Source organism: Colletotrichum tamarilloi (genome assembly GCF_030869305.1).
Source record: "Colletotrichum tamarilloi strain Tom-12 chromosome Unknown Scaffold_3.1, whole genome shotgun sequence".
NCBI classification, from domain to species: domain Eukaryota; kingdom Fungi; phylum Ascomycota; class Sordariomycetes; order Glomerellales; family Glomerellaceae; genus Colletotrichum; species Colletotrichum tamarilloi.
In genome coordinates, this window is record NW_026849386.1 from 943,284 (window position 1) to 956,301 (window position 13,018).

At 53.2% G+C, this 13,018-nt stretch overlaps 4 protein-coding genes across 4 annotated transcripts; 3 read left to right on the top strand and 1 right to left on the bottom strand.

Moving 5' to 3' along the window:
- Positions 1–210: 210 nt before the first annotated feature.
- On the bottom strand, positions 211–366 carry CTAM01_01477 (uncharacterized protein; the record flags this gene model as incomplete). Its single annotated transcript, XM_060517519.1, has 1 exon — positions 211–366. The coding sequence occupies one exon, from the start codon at positions 364–366 to the stop codon at positions 211–213; it is 156 nt and encodes a 51-aa protein (XP_060387980.1).
- A 3,949-nt stretch (positions 367–4,315) lies between these two features.
- CTAM01_01478 (uncharacterized protein) lies at positions 4,316–5,745 on the top strand (the record flags this gene model as incomplete). The annotated part of the gene is made up of 5 exons (XM_060517520.1): positions 4,316–4,462; positions 4,607–4,681; positions 4,816–4,911; positions 5,283–5,393; positions 5,527–5,745. The coding sequence occupies 5 exons, from the start codon at positions 4,316–4,318 to the stop codon at positions 5,743–5,745; spliced, it is 648 nt and encodes a 215-aa protein (XP_060387981.1).
- Positions 5,746–7,150: 1,405 nt separating this feature from the next.
- On the top strand, positions 7,151–7,912 carry CTAM01_01479 (uncharacterized protein; the record flags this gene model as incomplete). The annotated part of the gene is made up of 2 exons (XM_060517521.1): positions 7,151–7,405; positions 7,496–7,912. The coding sequence occupies 2 exons, from the start codon at positions 7,151–7,153 to the stop codon at positions 7,910–7,912; spliced, it is 672 nt and encodes a 223-aa protein (XP_060387982.1).
- Positions 7,913–11,259: 3,347 nt separating this feature from the next.
- Positions 11,260–11,517, top strand: CTAM01_01480 (uncharacterized protein; the record flags this gene model as incomplete). The annotated part of the gene is made up of 1 exon (XM_060517522.1): positions 11,260–11,517. The coding sequence occupies one exon, from the start codon at positions 11,260–11,262 to the stop codon at positions 11,515–11,517; it is 258 nt and encodes an 85-aa protein (XP_060387983.1).
- Positions 11,518–13,018: the final 1,501 nt, after the last annotated feature.

Consider the following 13,018-nt stretch of genomic DNA (forward strand, 5'->3'; position numbering starts at 1 on the left):
CTATTCTGCTGGAGTCGTTGGCAATGATAATGCCACAGAAGAGAAGCGGAACGGCAGGCGTGAGCCTCAAAATATGGTCGAGTCCGGTAGAAAGAAGCTCTTCATAGTCTTCTTTCCCTCGGCTTTATGTCTACTTTTAGGCCGTCGTCGAATCTAATGCCCAAGAGACCGTTAGTTGGCATCTCACCGAGTGATGAGTCTGTAACGGACCTACGATTTCCCTTGCTTCTGGCAGTTGAAGCAAGTGCCATCTTGGCTTTGCGGCTTGTCTACGACACCTCCGCAATGGCCGTGAGAGCTGCACGCATATACAGGCCGTGTCTCGGTGCAGCCACAACCCCATGTGATGATAACTCTGGAGCACATTTTGGCTAGAGAAGGAATCTTCTCCGTGAAAAAAAGAGGAGGAGGGAGAAGAAAGAGAAGAAGAGTCGAAGCTGTTGTGAGAAGGTCTCTTAGGCCGCGAGCGGTGGGCTTCTAAGTGAGGCTTTGATTTTTCTGCGTGTAAAGCTCGATAGTGACGGGCGAAGACTCGTCTTGCAATAAAAAAGCTAGACGAAAGACTGGTTTCTTAGAGGTGACTGGTAAGAGGGATGGTCTCGTATGTTGTATAGTTGTTGTTCTGGCTGGATGAAGAGTGTATTGTTTGGAAGCTCGAGTCAGGATATGTCGTCTGTCTTATATATCGTCGTGACACAAGCTCAAGACTGGCTATTGGCTTGAAATCGACTGTCGGGAGTGGGCTGACTTGTTTGCCATCGTCAAATCTGCCAGTCAAGCGAAGGAGGACCAACAGGTAGCTATCACACCGGTGATGCCAAATGTAAGTAGACGCAGCTTGGCTGTTGGTTGCTCGCCAACGCGTCAAAGTTTCTCTGTTCTGGTGTTGGAAGATGCCAGTCGGGAGATAGTGGTGCGTCAAGCGTCTGTCTGGCAAGTCTTCAAGTTGACGCAAGGGAGGGCTGTAACTTGGTGGAGGGAAGTAATGTGGAAGATGCAACGGGTCGTGAAAATGGCTTGTACCTTGCAAGTCGATGTACCTGGGAGAGATGCTGGCTGCGGGTGCGGACCGGGCAGATGGGTTGTTTGATCCGCCCCTTTGCAGGAGGTGGTCGACAAGCTGCCTGGTTGTGGAGATGCTTTGGCGGCCGTGGAGAAACCAGCCTAATCCGACTCAGCTCAGGCCGTTGGCTCTCCCGCACAGGGCTAACAAGCACCCGTGTACTTCCAACGCACAACGGTGCAATGGTTGGTCGACTGGGTGAAAGATTCTGGCCTGTCTTTTTGCCCTTTTGATAAGTCGTACGCTAGTTCGAAATGAGACGTGATAGCCGGGTACTGTCCCGCCTTGTTGTGTTGGTAAGACCAGGATATCACGCAGGCGGCCTTTCTGGAAGACAATGGGTGTTGTTGGACGTGATATCCACTTAGAACGAAAGAGCCCCCAATATGCACCTCAGAGGCGCAGCCCAGCCAAAGTTGGGTCTGTTGACGCAATGTCTCGTTTTTCTGGTGTTCCGTCTCGAGTGCTGTATGGGCAACGCGTGACCCAAGATGTTGGTTTCGACGACTACGTTACTGAGCCGGCTCAACGTCTGGCAGGTGGTTCTTCAAGAGTCTTTTGTGGTGGGCTGCCAAGGCATGACAATGTCATCCAAATGTAGTTTCTGGAGAGGTTGGAAGAGGAAGAAAGAGGAAGCGAGAAAGTGTGTGTAGGAGAGAGAGAGACAGAGAAAGAGAAAGATGGAAGACGCATGTCCTCAGCCGCCCCGCCCGGTTCAATGACTGACTGGTGACGGGTATTCGGGGCAGGGTAGGGCAGGTAGGTGCACCTCTCGTGTGTTCCCATTGTCGCATGGCACCCACTGGCCGCACTTTCTATTGGGGATCGTGGGAACACAGAACATCGGCCACTTGGACCAGGGATAGCTTGGCGTGGCAGCATCAGCAGTAGCAGCAGCAACCAGCACTGAGCTCTGTGCAGGGCCTACTGGCGCCGTGCCGTATGGTCACTCCCCTCAGCGTGAGGTAGGGCAAGCATAAGTGCCTACGAAGAATGGGTGACCCATGTCCCTGTCTTGAGTTGTGATTGTCCTCGACCTGATGGTGTCGGGAGACCCCTCGTGGACAGTTAGTTCCTAGTGCGTCCCAAGCCGACTTCACTGTCAAGCGTAGAGATGAGCCGCTGTGTTGAGTGGATCGTTCAGACGATGTCGCACATGAGCGATCCGCGTCAAGCCCTGTTTATTAGTCTAGTTTGGGCAAGACCGTTCCGTTGATGGCGCCCTTTGTGTCCGCCAAAGCTAAGGTATTTCCCATCTATCCATAATGCGCTGCCGATTCTCTAGGCACCTTGTCCTGATCATAAGGGCGAACAGGTACCGTTAGATCGCTCGCGGATTTAACTCTCCCTGCCGGAGTTACTCCAACCCACAGGGGGCAATGCTACCGCAAGGAAGACGTTAGATTGAACATCAGCTTGTCCAGACACGAGCATCCAATTCAATGATGGAACCGCACCACAGGCAGGCGTAGAGGCACTGAGATGCTCCTCCGCTCCGAGTTGGAACGGCGGAGAGTGCAAGTTGGGGGTCAAAGCAAGCATGCTACTGGGACAGACAGCCATACGACAGCGGCATGAGGAAGTTACAGTAGAACAGCGGCCGCTTTCAAACGAAGTACTTGATTATGACCCCGTCTGGCTACATTTCAATTTGGATCAAAGAAGCAGAGACAAAAGGTGTCAGTAGAATGGTCGATCGAGCTGCCGGTCGACGTATTCATCGATATCCGCATCAATGTCCCTGACCAGATTGCCAACCCTGCTCCAGCCGAGTCCATGTTCAGGCCTGGGTCCAGGTCCAATTCCGCGTCCAAGTTTAGGTCCCGGGATAGGCATAGGGTTCCTGAGGCGAAACTGAGTCCACGTGGAGTAATAAAGGTAGTTCGGCGGCGGGACGCCTTTCCACCTAGACGTATCCGTCGTCTCGTACTAAACCCTAGACGGTCCATCATGTTCGTGACGAATTGAAGACAGCAGAATTGTGAAAACAGGACAGTTCCCTAGATGAGAACGGGCGCTGGGACAGGTCATAGTGACAGTAGTAGAGCGAATGCCACGATTGACCAGGGGTTCACATAAAAGAGTGGAGTCGACATCTGAGGCGTGGCTCTTGCAAGAAGAAGATGCCAAGAGGAAAGGTCGTCACGTCCCTCATCGGTCCATGTTCTTGTTGTTCCTTGCGGAGGACAGAATGCGCCACATAGATCTATGGCCAAGACCAGGACAGCCTAATGAGGTTCAAATATGGGCCGGCTGAGGCTAAGAGCGGGCGAAACTCGGCTCGGTTGGGGTCGCCAGACTTGTCCGTTGGGGTGCTCACGGTGTGATGTGAGAGTGCAGGGGCGAAGGATGTGAAGTGCCCGTCTGAAGGTGTCGGGAGGTTTCCTTGTAGCCAAGGACGGCGAGGGCGAGGCGAGTGCAAACCCGAAGCGCGATGCTTTCAAAAAGGAGAAACCTTGACCTTGCGCAGATGAGATGCAGAGAGGGAGGGCATGCCCGCCGTCAGGGCCCGAGGAAGCTAAGCCGGCCATAAACGTGGCCAGCGACAGTGTCCGAAAGAGCCCGATGGCTTGATCGGGGGGCACATGGCGTTTCCTGGGCTGTGGCTGGCAAGGAATGAGAAACCACTGACCGGGTTGAGTTGATGAACTAGGTAGCGGTGGGTTGGGTTGGGATGTGTGGTGTTGCCGTTAGTGTGGGAGAGAGAGAGAGAATGGAGGAGTATCCGTAGACGGGAGCAGAACGGAGTAAAGCAGGCGAAATGAAGTTGCCAATTCGGGACAGGCTACGCACTGTAAGATATGCTGTAAAGTACGGTGAGAGGACAGTGCGAAAACTGCATGAGCCGTTGGTTCGGTGTTGGTGGGAACTGACCGAGTGGACAAGGAAGCAAGTGACAGATCTGGGCAACTGCATTTGTGAAATGACCTCGATGTGATTTTGTTGAATTTTTTCTCCCTCTTTTCTTCCTTGAGCACTCTTTTGCTGCTCTGCTCTGCTCTGCTTCTTCCTTCCCTGCATCTCCCGAATGTTGCTGCTCGTCCCTGTCATCTCGCCTGCCACTTCCTTTCTCATCACCAACCACAGTGATTTCGTTGGCCGTCTTTTTCAAACTGCCATCAAACATCCCATCTTGCCATTTGGAATGGTTCGTACAAGTTCCCAACGGCAAAGTATTCCACTTCGAATATTGGCACGGAAGCAAACCAGTCTCCGCCTTTTCCATTGTTGCCGTCAGACGATGCCAACACAATGTGCTCCACGTCTATGCTTTGCGTCCCTATGTCGCCCTCGTTTCCCCCTTACCTCTCTATCCCTTTACTCACTCATGTTCAATTCCCCCTTCATCTCCAGCTTCTACTCGACGGCTTGTCGTTGAATTTGGCGAAAAGAAAAAAGGTACGTATACTGTCCTTTTCTCTTTGTGTTTGAGGCGGTTGAGAAATGTGTAGGTTTCTTGCGTTAGAGAATGCAAGCCACCATCGAATGAGGAGGACTAGGTAGCAACTTAGCCTTTTTGAGATGAATGACTATACCATATAGTTGAGGTCATCGCGCCAACGTCTCCAGCTAGTCGGATTAGCTACGCACTATTTTAGTGCACCTCGACATACGTCCGTATGCTAGATTAACCAACTCCCTCTCCCTAGGCTAAGCTGCCTCGACTTATCCTTCAGTGTTCTTCCGGTCTGAATCTCTTTAAAGACCCTGCCGAATTGGAGCTAGCCACTATAATACGGCCGTTGGTACAGTGTCGACTGCCCGCTCAGCCTGTTGATGGCAAGCCTACTGTAGAGCTGGACGGCTATTCGAGCAGTCTTCACTCCGTCTCCGATGCCAACGGCCCCGTATGCCAAACGGGGCTTGTCAGAATCATACACACCATCATACCTCGTCACTCTCCCGTCTTCTGCGCCTTTCGGAAAATGTCAAGGGATCTTCATCGGCGTGGCGTGCTGATGCAACAGCACCTCATCGTCAACGGCGTCGCAACCTAAGGCACAATGCGAAATAGTCGCAACGGTGGCGCCTCTCAACTCCAAGTCCGAGCTGGCAAAGTACCTCGAGCCTGCAAGCCACACCCTCTTTCTCGTAAATCGAACCATTAATGCCTGCTCCTGCGTCCCGGGCAAACCGAGGTGAGGGGGCGCGCTCGTCCACTTAGTCTCCTCCATGGTCGTCTGGAGGCGAACATCATGGCAAACCACCGTTGATGAAGAGTAACCCCGACCCCGTGGCTACCATGTATCTGGAGCACTGGCTCTGTCATCTATGTCCGAGTCCTGAGAAGAAGCTGCTTCACCGCAAGACCCTCTGGCCCACAGTCAAGGTGATGTATTGGTTCAATTGCTGGGGTTCCCAGCTTGCTAGGACCTTACCACTGTACCATACGGGACTCCAACACACCACAGTGTCTTCATGCGGCCTTGCGCGCGGCCTATCATTACCGACAGTTTGACTAGGCAAGCATCTTTGAACACCCCAACACTCCTTGTGCCTGCAGCATACCTCACATGGCCATCTGGCCTGCCAATCATTCCGAACAATGGGGTACCGCACCCCTTGGTCCCGGTCGCCTCACTTCCATCGATGTTCGATGGACTGCCGTCCTCCTCTTGAGCCAAGAAAACTTCCCCCTTGGGCACGTCACTTGTGGGAAGCCAAGTGGTCAGTCCAGCTAGGTACACCGATTTCATGGCGGTGAAACAGACCTCGTTCCCCCTTTCCATACCCGCCTAGAAATACGACATCTTGGGCCAGGAGATCTCTTCAATTCCAAAAGCCCATCGCAGCCCAACGGGCTCATATTCGGACCAGACCCTGTCCAGTCAGCCCCTGTAGGTAGACTTGTTTGTTATGTAATCTAGATGACGGGCTTGAGGTCTGCTTAGCTACGGGGCATTCTAAAGGTGAATTGACATCTCAATGAAGGAATTTCTGCATCAACTCAAATACTCCCTGCTTGCGCTCTCTTGGACAAGGGGGCATACATTTGTCATGACCAGGCAACGAGACGGACATCGGGACGACCTGACAACCGAGTGCCATCGACACGCATATCTTTCACGTTCTTGACCACATCAGGAAAGGGCAAGACGTTATCCCATCACTTCACAGTCGAGCTCCGCAACTTCTTCTCTAGGACTTGGAGAGCAGATACAGGGGTGTTTTTGCGAATTATTACACATCTGCATATCCTTTTTGCAGGGCTTCACTCACGACTGGTATTGAGTTGAGTATCGACAAGATGTACCAACATCCCTGTCCGAGTGAGCATGCAGGTGGCGGCTGGGCAGAGCTCGTTTATGATTACGGGTGCCGCCATTCACAACCAACTGGAACACTGTCGCGGCATGAAATCAAGACGGGACCATCAGGCGCCATTGTCGACCGTTCCAACAGGTTCATCGCGGGAAAATAAGCAGAATGCCCCGCGAAGTCGAGCATGGCGCAGATGTTGTTGTTGGACTGTCCGTCGACGAAGCGGGCGAGGTGTGATTGAGTCGCATGCCAGCCAATCACCAATACGAACCCCCCTGTTATAAGCGCCTCGTGGGACTCGCGGCTTGGCCCGACTTGACTGACGACCACTCATTCTTCCGGTAGCCGCCCATGACGGCGGCTCAAATTCAATAGCGTTCGTCCAGACTTACACGCTTTTTGCCGCAAGAATCGACCGTTCTTCAACTTCTTGCCAATATTGCCAGCGAATCTCACGTGGAAAGCGTAACTGCTGCAGATGGTCAAGTTGCAACGCAATACTTCGGAAGCGGTCACTCGACAGGGGTGCTTGGGTGTTAGTCCCCTCGACAGGACAATATGGAGGGGAGATCAGGAAAGGTCAAGGAATCCGTAGGTCTTGACCGGGCATGCGGGCATGGTCCAGATGACATCTGCACCTTGTCGGTGCCCGTCACCAACCGGGAGTCATCAGCTCCTAGCGTTGATGAAGCATATGCGGAAGGACGTATCCGTAGGAGACGGACTGCGGATGTTCTAGCGGTCAAACTCGCTCTATGGGCCGTTGATCCCGATGTAAGTTACCTCGATTGTCCTGCCCCCTATCCGTACCAAGACCACATCAACATGGTACTAACCCTGATCAAGGGTGGATATCATTCATCACAGCCCGCGGATGGATGTGCCTCTCCCCCTGACGAAGGTTTCCACACACCTTCTAGGAACGGAAAGGAAGCTGGACTGCCATTACGCATCCCTGGAACGATTCTCGCGAAGTCCCTTTCTTCGTACAGTACTTTGGCCATCCAAACGCAACTTTCCCATCATGTGTCCACTAATGCAAGTTGGAATCACCCAAACTGCGGCGCATTTGTGACGAAGATTTGAGGGGAAGAGTTGCAGCAGCAGCAGAAGCAGCAGGCAGGCAGTGAGGTGCCTTCTCGTGTTGGTGGCAACACTTCGTCTTCTCATGCAACGTCTCGATGCTTTCCCCCCATCACCGCTTCTTTCACACGCCATACACGCCATGCACACCACCACAGCCCATGTCGTGTTACCTCACGCACCGCAATCACCTCTCTCTCCATGCCAGGGTTCACGATGGATTCTGCGGGCGGCCCGCCGGTCGCATGCGAGGCAGGCTTGGAAACCCTTCTTCGCCAACTGCCTTCGATAGCTTGGCTTGAAGCTCGATCGAGAAGCGGAGTCGTATCGGTTGACTTCAAGGAACCCTGGCTCTCTTTCTCTGGTACGACGACCTCCGTTGGAATACCCCCTCCGAGATTACAGAAAGATATCGAGCAACGGATTGGGCCCCTTGGGGAAATGATTTGCCTTTTGGAGCTGCGGTCGAGGAGGGAAAGAACACGTTTGCGGAAGAGGGGATGAGAGTCCCTTCGGCCCGGATGAGAGATGAGAGACGAGGAGAAGGGGGGAACGGTGGAACGAGGCAAAGGTTTGCCTAAGGAATGCTCGCTAGAGTCTGGTCCCAAAGTCAGCATATTCTTTGTCTCCAAAACCCGGGCTGTGTTTGAAGGCAGCAGAAAACAAGGCACTGTCCAGAGAAGTCTTGTTTGAAATACGTCAGGGTTTGTCCTCCTTGTTGTCGAAAGAAAGTCTGGCAAACATGACGAGCGAATGGGTCAAACGGGGCGGTGTCTGTTCCTTGATGGCAAGGAGTAAAAGGTACGAAAACCTCTCAGCTCGTTTCTCTTCACCATCCAGAAGACAGGATGCCATGGTATCTCCCTTCTCCTCCGGCGTTTGCCTCATTCTCCCTTTCGCTTTGTTCTTTGCTCTTCCTTTGCCTTCTGCATTGAAAGGCCTCTGTCTGCCCAGGCGGGATTAGAACACCATCAGGGCTAACACAAGAAGAAACGTTTGAAGTCAAACGTTGATCGCGGGGAAAACACAAAATCATGAGCAAGACACTCACTCGTTGGACTGCACCCCGCGGAAGGATCAAAATGCTATTGCTAGAGAATATGCAAGCAATGGCGATCTCAGGATTTTGCCTTCTTCCCTCCCGAAACGCTCGTTAAATCCTACGAACTACACACACCACATGGCACATGGCTGAAGGAGCAAAGACAAAGCCAGAAGGATCTGAACCCGCCCGCGCCCGCGCTCTCGCGCCGCGCCGCGCCGTGCCACAGCGTGTGTGTGTGCTCTCCCGCCGGGACACAGCAGGAACCAACGGGCGGGTTCTAGCCAGCGGCACGGTGGTGATGACGGGCCGGCTAGTCTCGGGGTGTTGTGTTCACTTTGCCGCAGACTGTGCCCGGCCGAGTGCGAGCCAGGCAGAGTATGATACCTACGCTTGGATACCTTGTACCGAGGCCCAAGAGGAAAACGAGGTATCCAATTCTTGTTGCCAACCATGTGCGGGGGAGAGTGACAGAGTGAGAGAGAGAGAGAGAGAGAGGGTGTTGCCGAAGGTTCTCGGATGCGGAAGGATGAGGAAAGTCACGGCGTTGAACGTCCCCGGCGTCCCCCGCGAATTTCCCCCACCTCGGCGTCACATCCGAAAGGATCCATGCAGTGACGTTGGCTCCTTTTCCCCGGATCATGAGATGGGCAATTTGTGGTCGGGTTGTCTTGCGATAGAGGTAGGGAAGGAGGGAAGGCCCCAGCGCCGGTTCTCGTGGTCCCTTCCGAGAAATCCTCTTGCGGCCTCCGACGCGGCCAATGAGGAGCCACCCGCTCCCCGGGACCCGGGGCAAGAACCTTGGCCCCCTTCGGCTTCCTCTTTTACTTTCCCATTCCATTTTCGAACGACGTTGGAGAATTGGGAAAGAGCCTCAATTGGGGCCGACCGAGGCTTTCTCCACTTTCCCCGGATATTCCAATTGTTCTCGATATCAGATCTGGTGATGGCGAGGGCATTCACAACACAACCAGAAACTTGGTCATCTTGAGCAGGTTGCGGCAAGCCTTCGCGCCTCCCATGTTCCCCACGCTCACTCGCGACTTTGGAGTACCCACACTCTGCACCAACCCCCTGCGCCTTTCTTTACTTATTTTTATTTTATTCGCAGCGAGTTTGCTTTTTTCGCGGCGGCCGCGGCGGCGGGTGTCTCGCTTTGTTTTTTTTCTTTCTCTCGCTTTCAAGCGCACCAACCCCACGTCAGCTGCGGATAAGGCAAGAGAGACCTCACAAACTTCTCCAGCGCTGCTGTCGCGACATGGAGCTCAGCCAATTACAAGTCCACGTGCAACAACGTTCCCGCTCTGGAAGCTTCAGGATGTCTCTAGCTTCTGGGTCTGGATGCAAGTTTCTAGAAAAAGCCACCAAAATAATTATTAAAACCCCCTCCCCAACAAGGGCCGATTTGATACTTGGTTGATAAGGGTTTCAGAAGCGACCGCAGCAGAAAGCCTGTGGAGGCCCGTATTTCCTATTATTTTTGTCTCATTTGGTTCCTCCTTGTCTCTGGACCTGGACTATCTCGAGGACTCTAATCCGAAAATTTCATGCTTCTTGGCGGGTTTAGGAAACTTCTCTGGATCTAAATGCGTGAAGCAAAGTCACAATACGCCCCCCCATGGCCGCCCCGAGGAGTGACTGAGAGTTGAGACGCTCGGATGCCCAACCCCCATCCATCTGTTGCAGAACACCTCAATTCAAGCACGATAAGGTCGAAAGCGGAGCCATTCGCATAGAAACACACCTTGCGGAGTAGGAAATCAAAATTTAGATCTCTTGGCTGGACGAGCTTTTTGTTTGAGAAGATCAAAATACAACACCATCCCGGTCTACCCACGGCGCGCGCAAGAGTCTTCGGTCTAATTAATTGATTCGTACCCTTTATGGCACCTTACTAGCTTGTTCTACTACCCACCGCAAAGAGTCTCAGGCAACTCTCTACGACGACGGGTACGGAGTATGGACATAACAATAGCACATCATTTTTGCCCGTGCATGTGTCATGGCTTTCGAGGAACGCCAGATCCCGGCATTTCCTATTTTGTGCAACGCCTGCTCGTTCTGGACCTGTGACTATCGTATTGCCCGCCGCAATCACGCCCTCCTCTGACTTCTTACCATGGCGTTACCGTAACATGATGTCTCTGGTCTGTGTGTCTCTGTACCGCCTGCTGCGTCGTCCAAACACAGTCGCCCTCTGCCCACACGGCCGATCCGGGAGATGCACCTTTGCTGCGTACGACGCGCGCCATACACAATTTCTCATTTCTTGACAAGAGTAGTGCACGATAGGCAGCGTGCGATACGATACGATGCGGTGACCTTGCCCCTCCCCCTCCCTCCCTCCATGTCCATCGTCCGTTCCCCCCCTTCCCTGTCCCCCTTCTCCATCTGCGACCGAGGACCCCCAGTATCAACCTTTTTCTGTTTTTGTGAGCAAACCCGGCTTGAGACGGCATCCACCGTGTGACCCGGCAAGTCACCCGTCACCTTACCTCTGAAGTCTTGCCCGTGGGCCGGGTGGAAGGGGTGGTGGTCTGCGACCAGGTCAGCCAGGCTCACACCTCCCGTGTCCTCCGGTGCAATCCAAACTTATAAAGTTGGACGGCCCTCCCCTCCCATCCCTTACCTTTCTTCCCATCTGTATCCCAACGCTCTCATCCTTCCTCGACTCTACTCGCCAAAACTCTCAGTGTCTTTTAAAAGCAGTTGATCTGTTCTCCCACACGCCGATTGCCAACTCTCGCAACCAACCCGAACCCGCACCAAAAGAAAACAACAACCCAAAAAAAAACAACATATACAAAAAATGTCTTCTCCCGTCGACAACTCCGTCTTCCTCTCCCTCGCCCCCACCACCTCGTCCTCCTACCCCTTCAGACAGCAGCAGCAGGCCGCCGCTGCCGTCACCGCCACCACCACCGAGCCGGCGCCCCTCAAACGCCGCACCTCGAGCATGAGCAGCGACGGCAGCAACGGCCTCCGGTTCCTCAAGCTCGGTCCCGTTCACTACGGCGAGCACCCCGACGAGCACAAGTCTGACTGGCACCCTGCTCTTCTCGGCTAGGACGCTCATTTCAACGATGATGATTCTTCTTCCTTGAATTGTTTTTTTTTTCCCCCACATCATTAAAGCAAGCCATATTCAGGATTTTTCCAAATCCTATCAAGCCATCAAAGTCTGGATACCAAAGGTGCAGGAAACCAACAAGGCAGTTTGTGCCCAAAAACAAGCGATTAGACGAGCTAAGGGGAGCTCTGGGAGGATGAGCAATAGGCGCTGGATCATTTTTTTCATTTTCTCGTTTTTTACATCGTTGAGTACAACACCTGAAGAAAGTAGGGCAGATTGTCTCTTGGGCCGGGAGGAACAACTTCACAACCCCCCATAGGATTATAGAGTCTTGGGGAAAACGGGACGGAACACGGGACCAATTCACACAGAAGAAGAAGAAAAGAATACTAAATTGGAGTTTTTGACGGAAACAGATCATTACGTGATGATTCGCTATGCCCGCATGTGCTGAAAGTCCTATTATGTGAGCCTGGTACGATTGCCAAAAGCCACTGAACTGGACCGGTCCGGTCTCTTCTCTTACAACATACAGTCGGCAACAAGCGGATGAAGAAAAAAACTTCGTCATGCAGCCCAGGCTACAGAAATTTGAGGGGACGACTGGTGGCGTGGTGGGCACATCGCCTCAGTCTGTCTTTGGCCGTGCCGCATTCTCGGGAAGCCTACGAGTAGGTACATTACACATTGCCGGGCTACGCGGATCAAGGGAAGGGAAGGAGGAAGGACTTTGAGGAGCGAGGGCGACATGGGGTGGGAAGAGAGGGCCAGGAGGCTTGGAGCTGTCAAAGTCGGGGGACACCAACTCGCCGAGACTTCCCCTGCTCCCTTGAGGTTGCTTGGAAATACAGTCATTGTAACATGACTATCTCTGCGCGCACTTACAAGTTCCAGACAGAGAAGAGAGTGAGAAAGAATGGGAATGCGCAATAGAGAGGGGAGGGAAAGGGAGCAAAGACCAAGCTTCTGTGATGTGGGCCACTCTTCATGCAATGATCTGACATGCTAAACCGACCACCCCCCGCTGACCAAGGTGGGATAAGTGGAAACCAGTAGAACGCGTCGTGTTTTGTTAATCCGGGCTGGCGGATTGGGGAAATGATTGCTGATTGTGCAAAGACAGAAAGTCTGGGGAGAGACAGCTCATCGGCACACACTTTGATTTGCGAGACCTCTCAAAGGGTGTGGGGTGATGGTTTCGATTGGAGTAAGCCGGCACGGTTTTTGCCTTGATTTGCGCAACGTTTGCGTTTTTCGTTCGTTCGCTGGTCATTCCACGCACGCAAACGTTGTTGCTATCAAGTCTCTGCCCTGTTTGATTACTTGGACTCGTTGCCACGACGAGAGTGCGCGGGTGGAATGGAGGGGGAGGGGGCACCGAGGGTCGATTTCCTGGGAGGCGGGGGAGACAGAGAGACAGACATCTGCTTTCGACGAGACGCACGTGGGGTAGAGACTGGGTATCACGACCGGGGTGTCACGGTGCGTTGATTTC